The 22,431-nt window shown below is 39.0% G+C and overlaps 1 protein-coding gene across 2 annotated transcripts in view; it reads left to right on the top strand.

Annotated features, from left to right (window-relative positions):
- Positions 1 to 22,198, top strand: part of mettl15 (methyltransferase 15, mitochondrial 12S rRNA N4-cytidine) — a 64,368-nt gene extending 42,170 nt beyond the window's left edge. For both annotated transcript variants that reach the window (XM_059359936.1, XM_059359926.1), the window contains exons 4-6: positions 9,576 to 9,767; positions 11,318 to 11,496; positions 21,426 to 22,198. In XM_059359936.1, coding sequence (XP_059215919.1) covers positions 9,576 to 9,767; positions 11,318 to 11,496; positions 21,426 to 21,835 — 781 coding nt within the window. In that variant the 3' untranslated portion in view covers positions 21,836 to 22,198. The remainder of the gene's footprint in view (positions 1 to 9,575; positions 9,768 to 11,317; positions 11,497 to 21,425) is intronic.
- Positions 22,199 to 22,431: the final 233 nt, after the last annotated feature.

Below are 22,431 nucleotides of genomic sequence, written 5' to 3'. Positions count from 1 at the left end.
TTTAGAAGAAAATAGAAGATAAAGAATTGTATGATTTGGGGCGGGGCTACCTTTGATTGACAGCCTTGTTAAGGCAAGCCGTCATCAGGAGAGAAGCAGAACAATGCGTATCCACGGCAACGTGTCAATAAAGTTATATATAACGTTATATAGATATAAAAAAGGACGTTTACCGGTTTGGTCTCATAACTTTGACCCTTTCACTGTATTTTCACTTAATGAGTTTATTTGAACGTTTTGTTCAGTAAAAATGTCTTGTTCAGCGTTTGGTTGGACTAACAGACACTCCAAGGAGTCGCTGTTCATTTTTCTAAGGTAAGTAACATACATTTTGTTTTTTGCTAGCCAAAACTAACATCCCAGTTAATGCTCCAGTTAATGCTAACATTAATGAGCAGCGGCTTCTCTCAGTCAGGGTGGGGGTGTAGAGAGGCTGTAGTCAGTGATCAGATCCCTCTCCTCCTCCACAGTCCAAATATGGTCTGCTCCCCGTATCGGAAACAAGATGGCAATGAGTGTAACTCTGAACTCGATGCTTCCAACGGGCCACATACCAATATGTGACCTCACGGTCACTACGTCCATTATTTTTACAGTCTATGCCTCAGATAGAGCTGTGAGGTCTTTCTCAGTCTGAAGCTGCACTCTTGCCTAACTTGCTGCTCTGAACCCTCTTTAGTCAGTCAGTATGCTGGCTGGCGCTGACAGCACCACAAGAATGTGTCCGCCATCACACAGAGAAGGTACTCTACTTAAACCAGCTTGCATTCTTTCTTCTTCCCAACATTAATAAAATGAGGAATTCAGCATTCGTTTTATACAGCCCTGACTTGTGTAACACTGGGAAGCTCGTGGCTTCACCAGTGGGCGCTGCCCAGCAGTCAGTGGAGCTGTGTCCCCTTCATAAAGATGAGCCACTCATTCACTGTAGGTGGATAACTGTTAGCTGCTCGCCAACAATGCCATCAGTTTTTGAACTGTATTGTATCATAAGCGGTCATGATGATTTAAAATAACTGCACTGTAAAAAATGTTTGTAGAAATTACAGTAAAACACTGTCAAATTGCATCAGAAATGAGGTGTAAAATTTAAAATTATATATTACCGTAGTAGACACTTAATTAACCGTAAATCAAGGAATAGTACACAACTTAAAATATTTTAAAAATTTGTGTAAAATTAATGGAGGAATACCATAATGACACAAAGACACAATTACCCTGAAAAAAACAGGATTATTCAGTCTAAATAACATTTTTTTCTGATATTTACATTTAAATTTACAGTAGAAAATCCACTTACTGTATTTTTTACGGTGAAGTTCTGGCAACCACAGCTGCCGGTATTTTACCGTAAATTAAACTGATTTTTTTTTTTTTTCACAGTGTATCAACATCCCCACATCTCTGCCCGTTCTGTATCAATGCATCTTTCTGCAATCACTAGTTGTGTTTTAATTCAATTGTTTAGCACATTTTAAGCCAAGTTTTGCAGAGCTGCAAAAATGAAAGCCAACTAAGGTTTTCAGAGAGAGTAAACTGAGCGACAGTGTAGATTCTTCAGAAATGGCGCTAAATTGCCTAGTGGCTGTAATCCTCCAGTAAACAGTAGAAGAAGTACAGAGAGGCTGCAAACTGGAAACAAACACAGTGGCCTTGGCCTTCTTACTAACCCATGTATGAGAGAAACCTAGAGAAAGGTCTGCAGGAATCTGCAATTGGGTTTTTCATTAGTAGGAAGACTTTTTTGCACAGGAAGGTTTTTTAAATGATGCTGTTTACATTCCGCTTTTCCAATTCAAACTTTCAAACAAAATGTGCATAAAAATAGGTGAATGGAAACGTGGATACAGAAAATGTCATGTAATAAACTTTGCAGTATATAGAATCATTCAGACTGATGGAGATGATTATAATTAGAGTCTTCATCTGGTGAGTCAGAATAACTCCTGTCGGACAAAACAAAACGTTATACAAGTTTTCTGTAGAATAATTGTTATCTATTCTCATTGCAACTCATTGCTGCACATTTGCAATTTAGTTAGTTACACCATTTGAAGCAGTGGAAAGAAGCAGTTTTCATTTTCTAAAAAAAGCTCAGATAACCTTGCTGTATGCCAGCAGTTGGTGTATGTTAGCCATGCGCGCAGATGGCACTAGGGACGGGGGGATATGTCCCCCCAGATTCATAGTTATCCTGATCCGTCCCCCCCTACTTTCAGCGACAAACATCGCCGGTAAAACAGAGGATTAATGTTCTGTTAGTTAGATTATTTACATTGCAGGACATAGAGAGTCTGGAGGCTAATGGTGTGTTCAAGGTCTACACGAATGTCAGAATTTTCAACGTTGTTCCGAGCTCCAAGTTCCTACTTTCAGTGTTAATATAACACACCATAAGGCGTTACGGTAAGAACGTGTTAGACCCGCCGTCAAAATAAAAGCAAACACATGTAGCTTTCAAAATAAGAGCATGTGGATGTGTTAGCAGAGTCCAGCACAGAATTTGCAATTGGACTGTCAAAATATGACGCCTTAAATAAAACAGAACCCTTATTCTCCTTTACAATAATTCATAATAAAAATATGCAATGATTAAGATGGAATAGTGACATTAGAATGTGCAAGAGGCACCAAATTTAGGCTTTTAGGGCAAAAATGTTCATCCAGGGGAGCATGCCCCTGGACACCTGGCCTTTGTCTGAGTCCCCCCATCATAGTTTCAGAAAATCTTGACAGACAAGTAATTGCCCAGCAGTATGTTCAGGGTGATGAAAGGAGGAGAGATGTTTTTGGGTCCTTCATTGAGTCAGCTTCAAGTCAGTAAATTTGTTTGGCTGCACTGGGAATTTCATGTACAAACTTATTTTATGTAAATATGTTGGTTGTTGTTTACACTACAGTTCATTTAAAAATGCTTAAATAAAACATATTTTGGTTAAGGCATGGAGTGGAAAAATAATGAATTGAGTTGAAATCATTTGGTGAGCTTCGTCCCCACCAGTTCAAAAACCCCATCTGCGCCCCTGATGTTAGCCGTTAGCTTTGAGGCAACACCATCGCTATCCGCACAACAACTGCTTGACCTCCGATAAATCTGCTTCAATAAGAATCCAGAATGATTAAAACTTTAAAAGTTTGTAAACTCTCACCAAAAAGACTTCATACTTTGAATAATCAAAAAAAAATTGGAAAATTGGAGAAGGTGGTAGAGTGCTACTGAGGAGGCAGTAACACAAAGGAATTGCGCAAGTGATGGGAGAGAACAACAAAGCCTTTACTATAGATTTTTCAACAAATCAATCACTGCAGGATAGTGAATAACAACAGCAAAGCAAAGGAAGACCCTGGCAGCGTGGGTGAGATGCTCCCTTGCCATTTTGTCTTCAGTGGGTTTTGAAATAGAGGACCTGCCAATTTGTGTTCTCTCCTTGCATGCCCCTAGTTAATCCTGAGAAAAGTAGAGTCATTGTTGTGTAGATAAAAGGGCTCAAATTTAATAAAATGTCTGCTAAGGGAAGCTTATTGATACGTTAATTATACCTATACTCAAAGATTTCCCCTTACCGTTACAGAGCTTATGTACAGCACCCTAGCTGTTTTGAGCACCACTTGTGTAAATGATGATGTGAATATCATATTTTTAATTAACATTTTTTCAAACCTTCTTGAGGGAGTACTCCCAAATTCTTGCCAAATATGTGTCATCCACAAACGTACGGTAAACCCTACAGCCTATTTTGTCACTAATGCTGCTTATTGGAATTGAAACAGTACTTAAAGCAACAGTTAAAGTTAATTTCTGTTACTGCAAATATCCAACAGTATAGAGGAGAAATAGATCAACAGCTAATGTACAGGACATGGACAGGTACTCTCTCACTAGTCCACCTTACAGCCTCTGGTTGGGTATTTCTGTGCTCTTGCAAACTTATAGATTGATTCTGGATTAGGTTAAAAAACCAAGTTCTCCAACATCTAATGGCAGATGAGCTGAAGTTTCCCTCATTTACAGTGACGACGAGTACATTTACAGACCGTACAGAAATACACATTAAAAATACAGATAACAGACAAGATAAATTAATAAGTAAAATGCTTTTTAAAATGACCAAAGCTTAAAACAGTTGCAGGAAAGTCTGCAATCAAGCTACAAAATGGAGTAAATGTTATTGTCGTATTGATCCTCAATGCGAGTTGAAGATCATTCCAGGTCTCGAGGGCATTAAAACAAAAGGCTGACTTCCCAAGTTCAGTCTGCACATGGGCAACTGTGAGAGTAAACCAGTCATTTGATTGTGTCATATGGTGTCCATGGTTCCAATCAAGAAGTCTTGTTGTTAAGTATTGGGTAACTTTTCCGGTATTCGGAGCTAATGGCAATAGATGCCTTTCAGGGCTCCTGACTGCAGCCATTATGTCACATTTTGCAACTAGTTTTATAGGCACTGGTTAAAATTCATTCATTAAGCTGAACTAATGGTCCTAAAAAATGTACCCTTTGTTCCACAATAGGAGCAACAGAGAATCAACAGTTTTATGGTGAGCGATTGCTGTGGTCTAACTTTGCACATTGAATGCGTGCACTAAAACCAACAAGCCTTCTTGTGAGGAGGATGCGGTCAGCTTCTTAGCTTTTTGTCAGGCCTGGCTCAAATTAGGACTCAGATGCAGAGCAGGAGAACTGATAGTCTCTTTATTTTCAAAGAAGGCAGCAAGAGTAATCCACACAAGGTGAAAACAAACAGGCTATGAAACTCCTGAAGCTGAGCTAGAAAATAAAAACGAAGAAAAACCACTCCGAGGGAGGAAATACACTATGAACAATCTACGCTAATAAGTAAAACTAAAAGGTCCTAATTAGAGTTACGGGGCTTGATATCTAATCTAGGAAGGGGATGAACTAGTAAATAAAAGGTTAAACAAACAAGAGGCGCTCCAAAAGGGAGGAAACAAATGAATCTACAAAACTCTACAATGAACTGGGAAATAGACTAAAGAGGGGAAATAAAAATGAACACAAAATCACTCCAAAAGGGAGAGAAACAAAACGGCTGACAAGAGAAACGATGAAACTAAATCCTAGCGCTAATCTGACAATAAACTACAAAGAAAAATCACTCTTGTGAGGAATACGCAAAAAAGCGAAGCTAGGAAATCTGAGGCTGTGGCATGAACGAGAGAAACGTGCTGGTATGGTGCCGAGGTCAAACACACTGGACCAGGAAAAGGGAAAACTCAGACTATTTAAGCACAAGGAGGAGCACCAGGTGAACACAGACTATTGGAACACATGGAGGGAAGGGAGCACCAGGTGAACACAATCGGTAATTAGGCGAGACAATAGCTGTATCCCAAAGTCAAGGATCCTTCCTTGGTAGGATCCTTCCTTTGGAGTCGGGTCCTCCGGAGGAGAGACCAGGGTCCTTCCTTTCACTGGTGTAACACACAAATGGAACATCCTTTGGAGTGTGCAGCTGTGTGTCATTGTGTAATTGGACGTCCTGCTTAAATTCAACGCCGCAATTTCAAAATCAGTTCATAACATGATGTGTCTTTGGCACCAGCACTCTGCCACATATTTGTGACAATGGAAGAAGATGCTTTAAGGTTGAATCTCCATGATTTAGCAAGTAAAAGCCACAAAGTGGATTAAGCCTGAATATTTCATTGATCCTTGCTGAATTTGACCAAGTTTAGTTTCATAAAAGCAGCGGCGCATAACTCACCATGGAGATGTGTTCTGTGATTTTTTTATTTTATTTTACAGTACAGTACAATAACAGTTATTTATAAATAACAATAACGAATAATAGCGGACTTTCGGTCCCTGTAAACACAATAAAGAAATGTATAACTGAATGGCAAAGCTATATATACTTTGCACATAGTTCATCATCATCTGACGCATATAAATGAATTAACAATAACTTTAGCGCCTGAGATTAATTAACTTAACTGGCAATGTATCAAGATGACGTTTATTATCTTTAGCTAAATATTCTGGCATTTGTTTATGTATATGTTTTTGCTTGACTTTGGACACACGTTTTGGAAGTTATGTGATAACATTCAGTGTAAACTGAAAATACTTATATATTTAAATGCATATTGCACCGCCGGGGTCGCTGTTTCTACGCTCGCCATTTTTAAATCTCCCGGTAGACCGGTGTGCGCAAGGCATTATGGGTAGTCGGAGCACACAGAGGATACACACATGCATCCTTGGAATTTGGGCAAAGAAGGACTCTGTCCTCTGGAGGATCCTCGACATTGGGACAGTCCTTCGGCGAATGACGATGACGTAGTATCCTTCAAAACCAGCCGTTTGAGCATCCTTCCTTGACATCGGGACACAGCTTATTTCAACAGAAGGAGGGAGGGAGCACCAGGTGAACACAATCGGTAATTAGGGGAGACAATCAGACAGATGACACACGGGGAAGGGCAAGTGACCTGAAACGAGAGGAGAGTTACTATTTCAAAGTAAAATAGGAAATGAGAAGACCAAAAAAACAAAATAAAACACCGCCACACTGCGGTGTGACACTTTTGAACTTTGTTCTGTGATGTATGAAATGAGTTGTTTCTTATTTGAATACAATAATCCAATATTTTTTGCTTTTGTTTAGAGTAAAAACTTCACAATGGGTGGAGAAGGCTGCCGAAGACCTTCTGCTCCTAATGTGTAGTTGCTAGCTCCTGTTGCTCTCTTCTGCCATCATCTTTGTTCACACAATGTTAAAAGGTCACATGAAAAATGCATGAATGTGGCTGGAGGATCTCACCACTCGTGCATGAGGAAGTGACTGTGTACACAGGGTCTTGCTCTGTCAGTGACAACGAAGGATCTCAATTAGCTAGCTAAGATAGATAGTGGGCTTCCAAGGAAACACCTGATTCAGTTTTACAAGGTTGATTGGAAAGCTTCTCAAGCTGTTGTGGGTTTCCACCGAATCGTATATCTGATGTGGTCTTCCCACGAACACTTCTGCTCAATTTGCATAAAATGACCTTGACTTGTTGGATGTTGAGTGTGGGTGTTTTTTCTCTACAGTGTATTCATGATGCAGTGGGAATAGGGTTGCAGCAGTATAGAGACAGAGCGCCATGCGTCATACTCTGAAGACCATGCCCACCGGAGGGGAAAACTATTGGTGCTGCAATACACAACCTTGGGCTGAATCGCTAACAAAATGTCTGCTTCTATCTTAAACTTTTAGATTTAAGCATATCATATGATCATTTTAGCTATCTATGTCTACCAGAAAGGACTGTTAGCAAGCTAATGATAGCTATATGTTCCCAAGCTAAACTTAATACTGCAGAGCTTTCTGCACATTCACATTCTACAACAGGGGTCTCAAACTCGCGGCCCCCGGGCCAATTGCGGCCCTCGTGACGATATTTTGTGGCCCCCACCTTGATATGAAAGTTTAATGTGAGTTTTAAATGAATGGCACTTTACCGTGTTGTGTGTGGAAGGTCCCTTTAATTAAGTTTTTTGGTAATTTTGTGTCTTTTTTAAAATAATTTTGTGTCTTTTTTAAAATAATTTTGTGCCTTTTTTTTTTAGGTCATTTTAGTTTTTTCCCTGTCATTTTGTGTCTTTTTTGGTCATTTTGTGTCTTTTTAATAATTTTGTGTCTTTTTTTGGTAATTCTGTGTCTTTTTTTGTCATTTTGTGTCTTTTTTTAGTAATTCTGTGTCTATTTTTGGTCATTTTGATTCTGCCTCCAGCGGCCCCCAGGACATTTTTCTGCTAACAAACAGAATTGTTATTTGTCTCCTTCTTCCAACAAAGTCAATGGAGAGCAATGGATTGTTTTCATTTGAGTTAGTTTTACGATCGACAGGAAGTCTCTTTCCATCCTTTCAAAATAAAAGCGTCCATTATCAAAACAGTCTTTTGCATAGTACTGTATATATATCTTGTGTTTTTACACAAACATAACGATTAATTGATTCTTCTAAACGCCCATCCCTGGTCCACACATAGGGTCACCTGTAGGTGCACATCTTCTTTCCACAATAATATGCAGAGATAATTGATTATTCATTTGTAAAGGGTTGCTGCCCAGCTGAATGTGCACGTATTTTGTGTCAAACTTCTGGTAACTGCCCTGTGGCTGGAATTGCTTTTACAAACACTTTTTTGGGATTGTTGTTGCTGGGAGGTTGTTGTCAGGGTGTTTGTGAAAGCAGCTGTTAGAGTGGACTTTACTCATGGTTTCCATTCAGTAGCAGTTGTATGTAACTGAGAGTAAAACCACAGAACATGGCATGCTTGGCGAAGCCACCGGCTCCCATTCATTTTCTGTGAAAACCAGGCATTTCCTTTCCTGGATTTATCCTCTTTTGACCTTAAACTCTCTTTAGTATCACACAGAGCATTGTTGACATGGCGTCAGACATCAGGCGCTGGAGATTTCAGGTTTCTTTTCTGGCTTTTGCATATTGAACAGGCTTTTGAAATTGTGACGTACCTTATCTAGCTCGCCTGGCGTACGTTTGAATCTGAAATTGTAGGGAAATGCTCAGACATCTCGGTCTTCACCTCTCTAGGGACAAACTTCACACAGACACAAGGCCATACATTCAGGGTTAGACATGTTAGGGGACATAAACATAAGAAACACATTTTTAAGTGGAGGTGATCTTTAAACATTTATAAAGGACATTTCTACTACAGATTCAACATTGTAACTATCAACATTAGGGATGCACAATATTGGATTTTTTGCCGATATCCGATATGCTCATTTTTTACAACTCATTTAGCCGATTACTGATACCGATATTTTTTTCCTGCACAACTAATACCCACAATCAGTGCAAATTTGGCCAATTTCCCAATTGACATAATCAGTAAACATAACCTGTGTTCACTGGGAACATGTGAAAAGTGCAACTGTACAGCAATTAAACCCAAATTGAATAAAACTACATATAGACTGCTGCTTAAATTCAAATTTAATTTAAAACAGGAGCCCAATATGTGACGGCTAAATCTGCACAAACAAAATCACAAAAAGTACAAAAAATATAAGCAGCTTCAGTCCCTAATCAGAACATAAATAAATAGATGGGCTCAGACTACACTGCACAATTCTATGAGCTACAAACAAGGTGCAACAGAGAGGTGATGTGCACCGCATTATTTAATCACTTTATTATATTGGCAGATATCAGCGTGTTGGCCGATGTCCGATAGTTCATTTTCAAGCCAATATCGGCCGATACCGATAACGTGCCGATAAAATCGTGCATCTCTAATTAACATGTCTGTGATTGTAACAAAAATCTAATCTCTTTAATGTTAACCAACCAGTTTGTTGTAATAAAAAGGTTTTACTCAGCTGAGACAGTGATTAACTAAAAACAAACAAAGATAAAGGCATCCAGCCCATATTTTTTATTAAGCTTTGAGCTTTTTAAAACACTGGATGTCACTTGAATAATATAGCATTTGTTTTCAAATTCCATTTAAACAAGGCCAGTATTTTGACAGCAGCCATATGCAATATTATAGCAATGACTAATTGTGCTTTTCCTTTCCCTAATCCTTTCGCCAGTGGTCGTGTGAAACCATTGCTTGGCCGATTCAGTGAGCTTGACGCCCTGCTGTCTAACATGAACATGAAGCCAGGCAGCATTGATGCTGTCCTGTTGGATGCTGGCTGCTCCTCCATGCAGATGGATCAGGCGGAGAGAGGCTTCGCCCTCAGCAAGGATGGACCCTTGGATATGAGAATGGATGGAGAGAGGTAAGACATTTGCAACATACAGTCATGGAAAAAATCATTAGACCACCCTTTTTCTTCCATTGTTTGTTTTAATGCCTGGTACAGCTAAAGGTTCATTTGTTTGGACAAATATAATGATAACAACAAAAATAACTCATAAGGGTTTAATTTAAGAGCTGATATCTAGACATTTTCCATGGTTTTCTTGATAATGATTTTGGTTATTATCAAGAAAAGGTGCATATTTGCTAATGCTCATGTTGACTTGAAAAACTAAAATTAAAATAAAAGATTTAATTAATGTTTGAATTAACGGTGGAGTAGGTAAAATGTTACACAACAAACAGTTATAATTTTTCTTTTCACCATGGGTTGTGGAATATAAAGTGATAACATGCTCTTTCAGAATTTTATTCTTTTGAGAATTTTAGACATTATTGTGTTTGTGTCATTGTGTGTAAAAATTATAGTTTACCAGACAGACTGGTAAATCATCTATATCAGGGATGGGCAACTTAAATGCTGGAGGGGGCCACAGTTTTTCATGGACACTACCACAGGGCCACATATAGGACCGTGCACTTAACCAGATGTGATAAAACTGCAATTTTAAATATGTTTACAGTGCAGTAACTTAACATATTTCATGCTCAATTGCATGTTCGACAGTATAAATAGGAATACAAAAGGTTTGAAGCAAATCAAAAATAACCACTTACTGTGGTAAGTCAGTGCAAGAACAGCAGACCAACATTAATTGCAAGAAGTAATTTTGTGCATTTTTACACTGCACTTTTAAGATTTCATGCTCGAATGCATGTAGTTGTACTGAGTGCCACTTCAAGTGAGGGTGCGGGCCGTATGTGGCCCCCAGGCCTCCAGTTGCCCATCTCTGATCTAGCTGATCCAAGCATATTTCTCATTTATTTGTATTGGTGTATCTACTCGACTTAACTCTCTTTTTACAGCACGTCTATTAGTAAAATTCAATGTCCCCCCTCTAGACACACCCCTGTTAAAAAAAACCCCAGTATCAGTTAAAATGCAATCCTTGAAATTTACATTTGTGTACAAAATTACAAAAGTGTGTTTACAGTTTAATTTAAATATTACTATTGTTTTAGAAGCCAAAAAAAAGAGAACAAATGCATTTTTATTTGAATTATGGCAGCATTTAACTAGTCTATGTGTGATTCTACTGAAGTGTGACTGTGTAATCAAAACTGCATTGCAGACATATTGAGCAGAGTCGTGCATGCTTCTCTTTAGATAAATAGATAGATAGATAGATAGATAGATAGATAGATAGATAGATAGATAGATAGATAGATAGATAGATAACCAGTATGAGTCACTTTACAAGGTCAACATAATGTGCAAAGCTATCAGCTAAGATAACACATTGTAAGCCATCGCAGAAGCTGCATTTCTCTTTTCATCCCCTCACAATCATCCTATTCATAACTGTCAGCCGTAAAGGTTTTGAGCTGTATCTCAGAGTTGTCAGGATTCGCCACTGTCAGCAAGGACGTGACGTCAAGCAGCTTAATTGGGCTTCTCTTTGTGCGTAGGTACCCCGACATGCCCTGCGCTGCTGACGTTGTGAATACCTTAGATCAACAGGCTCTCGCATCCATCCTCACTGCATATGGGGAAGAAAGACACGCCAGGAAAATAGCTTCAGCCATTGTGGAGGCACGCCGTGTCAGCCCCATCACCCGGACACAGCAGCTGGCCAGCGTGGTGGCAGGTAGCTAGACACTATCCTGATTAATTCCCCGCAGCATTCTGGAGGCTGCGAGGGAAAATAAAACACGAGTGGAGTTATTAAGGCTGTCTCCCGGTGGGACGTATTTGTCTCAGAAAATTACACGGACTGTGACCTCAGTCACCGTCCCCTCTCCCGCCTCTGTTTTGGGTGCTTTTCTTTCACATCTTCCTTTGAGAGAGTTGAGGCAAAGACAGAGCTGGAGGTGGCTGCAACAGAATGTGGCTAATGCCTTGAAAACAAACACACAGTATCTCTGTCTCTGTCTTTCTCTCCTTCCATGTTGCTTTTTTGATTGATTTTTTCCCCCTCTTATCCCCCGTTTCTCTGCTCACAAATATGCACACACACCTGACACAAATGCAAACACCCACATATGCTCACACACACACACACACGACACATTTGTGCATAAAGCCGGGATTACATTGTTTGTCTTCACTGATGTTTTTTTAGTTTTTTTTAGCCGTATGCCTCCACATTTGAGCTGCTGAACGAGTGAGATGTCGTTTCAATAGTTATTGCACAGAGCAGTATGTGCGTCAGTGTCACCCTGGGAGAACAGGTGTGAGTAAGAGCAGCTGTTTGATCTTTTTTGAAGAGCAAAGCGAGTCACCACCGATGTTTATTTGGAACAATCCAAGAGGTTTTGATTTAAGAAAGTTCCAGGGGGGCTCTATGAACAATTGTGACAACGATGCTGACAGGAAAAAAATTCACAGGAGAAATGACGAGGGTGGGAAGGAGCCACTTTGGGGACCTGGTGGCATTGAGACATCATATAAGAGAGGTCTTTTGGTCATGTTTTCTCTCTGTCCTCTTCTTATCTTACTCATCAGTAAATGTACATTTTCAAGAATAGTGCTGCAAAAAAACGTTTTAGTAATGTGTTAGGTTTTTTTGCACCAGCATCCACGCAGTTATGGCGTCATTTGAGTCATTATTTTAATTAAATTATACAGGACTATGAAAAATACTGGATTTATATGTATATAGAAGTATGGCTGTGGGAATGAGCAGGACTTTGGAGTCAAATACAAAGCCTTGGGCCAGATTTATACGTACGCAAGAAAACCATCCATTTCCCACCATAGACTGTTTATAAGTAATGGATGTAGTGACCCATTGGTTTGTGGCCGGTTAGAAGCATTAAGTTCATCGTTACACTCGTCGCCATCTTGTTTCCGATACGGGGAGCAGACCATGAACAAGACATTTTTAATGAACAAAAGGTTCAAATAAACTGTCATTAAGTGAAAATACAGTGAAAAGGGTCAAAGCTATGAAACCAAAATGGTAAACGTCCTTTTTTATATCTATATAACGTTATATATAACTTTATTGACACGTTGCCGTGGATACGCATTGTTCTGCTTCTCTCCTGATGACGGCTCGCCTTGTTAGTGACCTGTCAATCAAAGGTAGCCACGCCCCAAATCATACGATTCTTTATCTTCTATTATCAAAGTGTTGTCCTAAAAAAAATTCTGAGGTAATAAATGATTTGAGAAGTTTTCTCATTTTGCATTGAAATTAATGGACAGAAATCTTTCTGCAGCCACACTTAGCGCCCCCTGCTGGAATTTTCGGTAGAATGCAGCTTAAGGCACTTCCTGGTTTGCCTCCCTGCTCAGACCCGGAGGTGTTTCCCACACATGAACTGGTAAAAACCACGACTTCTATATAAATGGACGATATGACAGCTCCCCTGGTGGCCGGCTGCGGTATAAGTTATATTACCGTCTTGTTAGCGGATGTGACGGGCCAAACGAAAAACTCAGTAGTTTAAGTTCTGTCATTTGAGGTAGTTCTTATGACACTGATTATGTTCAAGTGTTCATATTTCTGATAAGTTTGGTTTTAGTTAGTTATTAATTCATCACTTTATGGCGTTGTTTGAAAAAAACCTCACAGACGTAACACAATCCATGAAGTTTTACATCATGTTCGCTGTTCTTTTCATTGACAAGACTTAAAAGAACCAAGTTCATGCACAACATTATATCTATATCGATGATGAAAATGAGGCATATTTCTATATTTCAAAACAAGGTCAGTTTTCAGACAGCTGAATGATGCCCATTTCTGGCATAAGACCGGCCTCAGAGGTCAGGTAGTTCAGGCGGATTTTTCCCAGAAATATTTTTTCTCTCTCTCAGCATCATAAACGTAAAATAATCCATTCATTTTGTATATTAATTCCAAACTTTCTTTCAACAACTCCTATGTTGTATGTTGTAAACACCAGCCCAGGTCCGTTTATATGTGACGATTCTGTAGGAAACGATTTGCGGACATCACTAATGTTCATTGCAGCGTGAATCCACGTCAAGGAAAGGGTGTGAAGGTGTGTGTATCATTATTTTTCATGTATGAAGCACATTCTAGTTAACGACTTTTGTGTACTTAGTTATTATCTATTTTTGGCGTTTTCATGTTGTTGTTTACTGTGAGAAACTTTATAAAGTCTGTTTCAGAGTGGGCTTTATAAATCATTGATAATTTTTCTGACATTTAGCGGTAATGAGTGAGATATCACTGCCTAATGCATTACACATAGATGTGATAATAACGTTTCTACAAATAGCCACAGCTGTCCATAGAAGCCTCGTTGCACAAGTGCGGCCTGTTTCCTGATTGATTTGTGAACCGTGGCGTTGCTTTAGAGGCAAGTTGTAGTCGAGAACCCGCAGAGTTTTATGTGTCAAGACAGCCTCAAAAATATGCATTAAAAATTTGCATAAAAACACATTCACGTGAATCATGGAAACACATCACAGCCAGAAACAGTTTTGTTTTGTTTTTAGTTAAAGGTGCTTTAAGAGCGTGAAATGGAAATACAGGAGATTTCTACCCAGCATGTACCTGAAAGGAACGTTTGTTTACTTTACTGGGCGCCGACAGCAGCAGTCACATGGGCTAATTTAGCTACATTTCCACACAACAACCCTATAAATGGCATAATCACCCTCTATTTAACTGTGGGTGTGTGTGTGTTCGAGTAGCCAGAGGGGAGGACATGGATGCATTGATTTAAAGGTGCCAACAAGCTGTTTAACGTTAATTCTGACCCAGAGCAACAACAGTAAAACACGTGTCGTGATCTACTTAATTCACCATTAGCACATCAGCTTTCACTTCACATTTAAAATGCATTTAGACAAAGTGTCAACCTGTTGCAGAGTTCCACAAAATGGCAACAAAAACACCCTGGTTTTCATTTTCAAACAGAGTCCAGTCTAAAATGTTTGATGAATACAAATGTTGTCACTTGGACTTAGTTTCATATTATACAAGTACATTTTTGCTAATATGGGCTGATAGCTGATTTGTAGTTTTGGACATTCATCTTGTCCACTTGGTTTTTAAATGTTCGTAAATTTGCAAATGGAATTGTGGTTTGCAGTTAGTCATGAGCCAATAGTACACTGTAAAACCCAACTTGTTGTTTCAATTTAAATATTTGAGTGTCCATGCTGCGAAACAATTTTATGTCAAGACAACAAAGACAATGGATCTCAAATGAATCTTGCAATTTGACTCAATATTTTCGGTTAAAATGACTTTTTGCACAAATCTTTGTTGTATTGAAAAAGGAAAAATTAGTTATAATGTAAACAAGCAGCTTTGGGTTTTACAGTGTACCAATATTTTGTAAAATATTGCATGATTAACTACTAATTACTAACTCGCTAACTAGCAGCTAACTAGCTAGGCCACTGTGGCTGGTTAGCGATACCATATTCCCAGTTACGTGGCATGTTATTGATTCACGATGATGCCACTTCTTTATTCTCAACAGTCCAACAGTGTTTTAGTCAATATCCGGCTCAAATTGAAAAATGTCAACTTGAGCAAACACATCATCTCATCTGTTGTTTTATCTCAAACACACTTGTGGCAGTGTTCTCCTTTTCCACTTATTTTCTTGTCATGAACAAACTCCTATTTTTTGTTCGCCCGGTAACCCTGAAACATCAAACTCTGTTGTCCAAATGGATTTCCAAATTATTGCGAAATATAGCTGTCCTCCGGCTTTTGTTGGTGCACGCTACTAACATCAAACACAACAAATTATGGTGAGAAATAACAAAGGTAGAGTACAGCAAGAGCTGAATTCTGTATTCTGTCCTTTCTAATAAATCCACAGTGTTGTGTGTTCTTCTTAAATACCTGATTTCCTCTTTATGTACACATCTTAATCTCTTCTTTTCTCCATGGATCTGTCTGCAGGACCTTTGAAAGATGAATTAGAGAGAGAGCACATGGCTTGGTGAGGCTAGACCAGGGCTGGTCCTTGCTGTGCAGGCATTGTATTGATTGCAGTGTGAGTCACACCTTGGGCTGTTTAGTGCAGGAGGAGAGAAATGCCACATCACTCACTTCTCTATTTATTGCAGTTTCTCTTTAGGTCTATATAAGTGTCTAATTGTTCTTTTGTCTTCTGTGCGGGGGTTATCAGTTAGTCGAGTTGGAATCAACTCTTCACATGTATTGACATTAGGGCTGCACAATTAATCAAATTTAAATCGTGACCACGATTTTGGCCGCCACGATTGGCCGCGATTTTTCCATTTCAAAATGCGGGCTCTCCTGCATATCTAATCAAGCACTTTCTACACCAGTAGTCCACCAACCACCAGGGGGCGGGGCCGTTTTTCTCCCCTGAAAAAAGCCTGGTTGCTGATTGGATAGAACGCTAATCAGTGATGTGACGTAGTACTCGACGCCACAAAAATTCGCCATTTGTAAAAGCCGGCGAAGCAGTGTTGCCAATTTAGCAACTTTGTTGCTATATTTAGCGACTTTTCCGACCCCCTTAGCAACTATTTTTCAAAAAAGCGACTGGCGACAAATCCAGCAACTTTTTCTAGTGTTATTGGAGACTCCTCTTACTCTTCTTAACGAGCTGTGGGGGCCGGCGGCTCGTTAAGAAGAGTAAAAAGGAGTCGAAGTGGCCAGTCCTCCTGCAGCAGTCTCTCCCAGCTGCAGAGCCAGAGGGGATGTTTACCCCTTCCGTCCAGTCCGCAAATTGCCAAGAGACTAACAGTTAGCTCTGTAGCAGTACAGTGTGTATGTGCTGCTGCTGCTGCAGTAGGTGTTTACTTAGTGATCTCTGTTTGTTTACAAGAAGCACCGGACACTCTGTGCACAGACTTAAAACTGTTCCTATTGTTTGTTTAAAAGCGGTGCAATAAAAAGAAAATATAGATGTTTTCCCCAACATGATATATAATCGTGATTAATAATCGTGATTACAATATTGATCAAAATAATCGTTATTATCATTTTGGCCATAATCGTGCAGCCCTAACTGACATACAGCTAATGTTTTCCCAACTTTAATGTGCAGAAAATGTTAATACGTTATTCAAAAACTTTGCCCTAATATCCACATTTATTGACCTTTTTGTGTCTGATGCATTCTGCAGCTGACATGCTATTTATCTAACAGGTGCACAATCCTATAAGTGCAGTTTTTTTCTCTCTGCATGTAATTGCAATAAGCAATGCTTCTCTTAACTGCACATGCATGTTGAGGATCACTCGAATAACCGGATGACATGGAAGCTTTTGCATCTAAAAGGCAGGTGCAAAGCGTTCAGGATTATTAAAGAGGAAAGTTGTGGTAGGGAGAAAAACGCAAATCTCTTTTTATTTTACACCAACAGCAAGACAGCAAACACAATATTTTGGTATTTAGATGTGACGGCATTGTCATGTAGTTGTTTTTTCATTTAAGATTTAACTTGAACTTGAGCGTCAGTGAACTGAGAGATCATAAGAGGCAATTGGCTGCGTTTACCTCAGTATTTTCATGACACATCAGCCACATCAACACCATCTCCACCCTCCATCTGCTCCTCACTGAGCCTGATGGACCTGCCGCTCAGTCCTGCTGCAGCTCTCTCTGCACTGCTTTCACTGGCTTCCATGTATTTTTCAATAAGCTACATCTTGCTTTGTTAACTCACCTCTTCTTTTTTTTGTCTCAATCTATTGACTCCTCTTGCATTAATAACAAGTACTAAGTGGTTGTTGATGTTTTCACTCGAGAGGCGTCTTTTATTCTCCTGACTGGTGGAGATCTCCGACATCTCCACCTCTTTTGTGTTATTCTCACACTGATAACACCTGTGGGTTGCTGAGTTCTTATGTGAGTCACTAGGGGACAAACGTCTTCAGATTCCAGGTATAGATTAGTGGTGTGATAGCTGATAAGTGGTGTGGTAGTCCCCCACTGTGTTCATTGACAGTTGTTAAAGTTTGGCACAGATGACCTTCTTCACCCCTCCTTCAGATCATCTCTCGCCTTTCCAAAATATGTCTATTGCTGAACTCACAGTCACGTCTCTAATCCGTTGGATGGATGTAGACTGAGTAGTCGTGACCTCTTGAGTTGAACCTCTTGAGTTTGTTCAGTGGTTGTTTTGTGTCTGTGCATCCCTCACTGTCTGCTGTCTATATACAGTCATGGAAAAAAAATATTAGACCGCCCTTGTTTTCTTCATTGCATTTGTTAATTTTAATGCCTGGTACAACTAAAGGTACATTTGTTTGGACACATATAATCATAACAACAAAAATAGCTCATACGGGTTTGATTTAAGAGCTGATATCTAGACATTTTCCATGGTTTTCTTGATAATGATTTTGGTTATTATTAAGAAAACCATGGAAAATGTCTAGATATCAGCTCTTAAATTAAACTCTTATGAGCTGTTGGTGTTGTTCTTCGTCCAAACAAATGTACCTTTAGCTGTACCAACCATTAAAATGAACAAGAAATTGAAGGAAAAAAAGGTCTGATATTTTTTTCCATGACTGTATATTACATTTCTCTTATGATGTTTTAGAGAATTGACAGCTAAGGTTGAGAAAGTTCAAGGTTATAGACGGGAAAAGTACAGTGCACATGAGCATGATTCAAAACAGCCAAAATTGATCGTTGGTATGAAACTTGTGGAAAACATGACAGCTGCACTGATATATAAACACTGTAAATAAGATTAAATTCACTGATGGCAGTGGCTGATGTTGATCTGATGTGTCGCTTCAATTTTATGCTGATTGTGTTGGTTATTTGTGGTTGTAAACAGACAAAACTGCCCTTTAACAGTTCAGTTATTTTTTTTTAAATGAAGGCAACAACAAAACATCAGTATTGACATCTTGGCTATCGGCAAAATTGTTATTTTAATCATGAATATAGGCACATTATTTTTCCAATCATCTCTCACAATGCTACAACCATGTCGATTGGATTGTCCAGGACTCTCTCGACCAGTCCTTGTCCGGCCCCTTGAGGTTACTCAGAAATTAGAAATCAATACAGCCGCAGTGCTTTTATTTTGAAGGTGGTTTACGTATATCTGCCTGCATGCATACCAACCTGCAAAGAAACGCGTTCCACTAAATTCACTGAGTTACCTCGGTACCTTGTCAAAAACACGTATTGCTTTTTCCATAAAGTTAATAAATTACTGGTTTATTGCATAACATACATGCTCTATATTGTTTTTGTGGTTTGAATTTATGTTTAGTAGCATTCCTGGCTGAATGACGGTCGCCTCTTTAACTGATAGTTCATAAGATTTATTTAAAATAAAAATAAGACATTCCTTGGTCACCTTGTGAATCCACCGTAAGAGCTACGAGGTTGGAAAACAGTAACAAACATTAGCATTAGCACTTGAGCTAACAAGCACTTTTACTATTAGTTAAGAAACTTTAACAAACCTTGTGTCCTGTCAGCCGGCCACTATAGAAGCCTTTTTGATACTTTATATCAACTTTATATGAATTACGACGCACTCGTTATTATTTACCGTTTGTTTTTCATTTAACCGTTCCACCTGTTATTTCCTGTCACTACCTTTCAAAATTAAAGCACCCGATGGACGGCACCTTTTCAAAATAAAAGCATCACAACATTGTAAAACACCTCGAAAATTTACACACTTAAAAAATAAGATATATCACACAAAAAAACAATAGGAACCTTGCTAAAGGTCATTTACAGTTGTGTTTAAAATAAATGGAAAAGTGATGTAGTGATTGGAGTATTTACTACTTTTTACTGCTATATTTGATTTATTCCACATTAACAGTCTTATCATAACATGTATTCTCATCAGTAGCAGCTCAAAACCAGATAATTTACTCTAATTTATAAAGCGATCAAATTAATATTGAGCAGAATTTAGTTCAGAGTTTTGGTCCGACCCCTCCAACCTTTGTGGCATTGGTCATGTGGCCCCTTGGGAAAATGAATTGCCCCATCCCTGCTCTAGAGGAAGAGATCTTGAATCTCAATGGGACCTTCCTGGTTAAATAAAGGATGAATAAAAAATAGAATGACATTCTGTATTTCCAAGATGAATGTCCAATACCAATGGATACAATGGGTCAAGATGTTTTCAAGGTGGATTAATTAAAAAAATAGCATTGGTAGGGTTGTTAGCATACGGAATTGGATTTAGTTTTGCGATTTAATGTGTGAAAGTTTAATCAGATTGAACTGTGTGAAATGAAAAGGTGAGTAAATTTGGCTCTGTGACGTCTATTAGTAACCTAATCAGACCTCCACTCCTTGGATTGTGCCAAAAAAAAAAAAAAGTAATTTCTCTACAATTTAATCCACATCATTGTAGTGATTCTTACATGTTCCAATTGTAAAAATATGTACCCTATAGACAGGGGGGGAAAATTTTTTATTTTAGTCGACTGAAATGTACATCATAGCCTATGACCATCTGGCTCTTCGCCATTTATATTCTTCTATACATTTTTGCCAAAACTAGCTACAACAGAAAAGACAGATTCATTTACATGAATGGCCAGTGCTTCACGCCGAGTGATTTGCTTGATTTGCAGCGAGAAATTGGCAAATTACTTTCATTATAAGGCTCAAAGATGCAGCTCCAGAGGGATTTTTCTTTCAGTTTTTTTGCCCAAAAATGGCTCTTTTCTTGGAAAAGGTTGCCGACCCCTGCCCCAGACACACACACGCATGCATGCATGCACACACACACGCATGCACATACACACACACACACACACACACACATAGATGCTTCGTGTTTATAGAAAGATAAATCATATTTTAGCCTTGTAGAGCCTGATAATGTAATAACCCGGATGATGTAATAAAGATCTGCACTTGAGTCCATTGAAAATGTAATAAAACCTGATAATGTAATAACTTCCCAAGTAGTAATAAAGTGCATTTCCCAATAATGTAATACACTTTTTAATAATAATGTTTAATAATGTAATAAAGAATAACATTAATGGAAGGTTTTTGATCAAATCAAAGATGGCGGAAAATCCACTATGGCCGAAAAACCCCATTGAGGATGCATTGACCCCGGATTGGCCCAAGGGTTCCAGTCATACATCCTTTGTGAAAAACGGATGGGCAGGTCAAAAGTTAATAAACATTCAACTTTGACCTGTTGGTGGCGCTAGAGCTCTTGAGCTAGTGTTGCCTACACAGTATCACCACTTGAACCCAAGTAATGGGTGGTCTGCTGTTAAATTATTACAATATTGGGGAATTATTACATTATAGGCCTTCGAAAATGAAAATGAAGGCTAACCTGATAATGTAATAACCTCCCATTAATGTTATACTTTATTACATTATTGGTAAAAAGTGTATTACATTATTGGGAAATGCACTTTATTACATTATCGGGAAGTTATTACATTATCAGGTTTTATTACATTTTCAATGGACTCAAGTGCAGATTTTTATTACATTATCTGGAATTTATTACATTATCAGGTTCTACAAGCCTCTTCTGCACATTTCCATTCTTTTTTGTTTACATTGAGCATTTTTCAAAGCCTTTTTTTGTATAATTCTTTGAACGATCCATTCACTCTGACCATCTCTTTGTCTCCAGGATCGTTCCCTCCAGCTGTCCTCTACGCACGTAAAGACCGACTCCACCGACCTGCACACGTGGCAACGAAGACTTTCCAAGCTCTGCGTATCTTTGTGAATGACGAGCTGAACGAACTACTCGCGGGGCTGCGTGCTGCTCGCTCGGCACTGGCAGCTGACGGACGTCTCTGCGTGCTCACCTTTCATTCACTGGAAGACAGACTGGTCAAACGTTTCCTCAAGGGAGAGGACTTGTCTAATCTAGATCACTTCAGCCCGAGGACGCAAAGCAAAAGGAAGGAAAAGGTGACGGGTGAAAATGTTGACTGGCTTCTTCTGCGAAGGAAAGTGATCACCCCAGAAAAAGACGATGTGAAAGAAAATCCACGAGGACGATCCGCTAAACTCAGGGCGGCACTCAGACTTTAATTATGTGAAGCATACAGGTACATCTCAAAAGAATTGAATATTGTGAAAAAGTTCAATATTTTTTGTCAATTATTTCAGAAAGTGAAACTCTTATATCATATAGATTCATCAGCATAGAGTGAAATATTTCAAGCCTGTATTTCTTGTAATTTTGATGATTCTGGCTTAGAGATAATGAAAACACAAAACTCAGTGTCTCAGAAAATTCGATTATTACATAAGATCAATTAAAAAAAGGATATTTTAAACACAAATGTCAGGCTTCTGAAAAATCTGTTCATTTCTATACATCAATACTTGGTTGGGCTCCTTTTGCATGAATTACTGCATTAATACTTGGAGGCATGGAGGAGATCAGCCTACAACACCACTTCCTCTTGACAACAGCCCATAGACTCCTATGGGGTTGAGGTCAGCTCAGTTTGCTGGCCAGTCCAGCCCAGTAACACCATGGTCATTGAAGCAGCGTTTGGTACCTTTGCCAGTGTGGGCAGGTGCCAAGTCCTGCTGGAAAATGAAAGCAGCATCTCCAAAGAGCTTGTGGAAGCATGAAGACTCTAACATGTCCTGCTAGATGGCTGCTATGTTGACTGTGG

The sequence above is a fragment of the Centropristis striata genome, chromosome 2 (assembly GCF_030273125.1).
Source record: "Centropristis striata isolate RG_2023a ecotype Rhode Island chromosome 2, C.striata_1.0, whole genome shotgun sequence".
NCBI classification, from domain to species: domain Eukaryota; kingdom Metazoa; phylum Chordata; class Actinopteri; order Perciformes; family Serranidae; genus Centropristis; species Centropristis striata.
The sequence above is the reverse complement of the archived record's forward strand: the minus strand, read 5'-3'. Positions and strand labels throughout refer to the sequence as shown.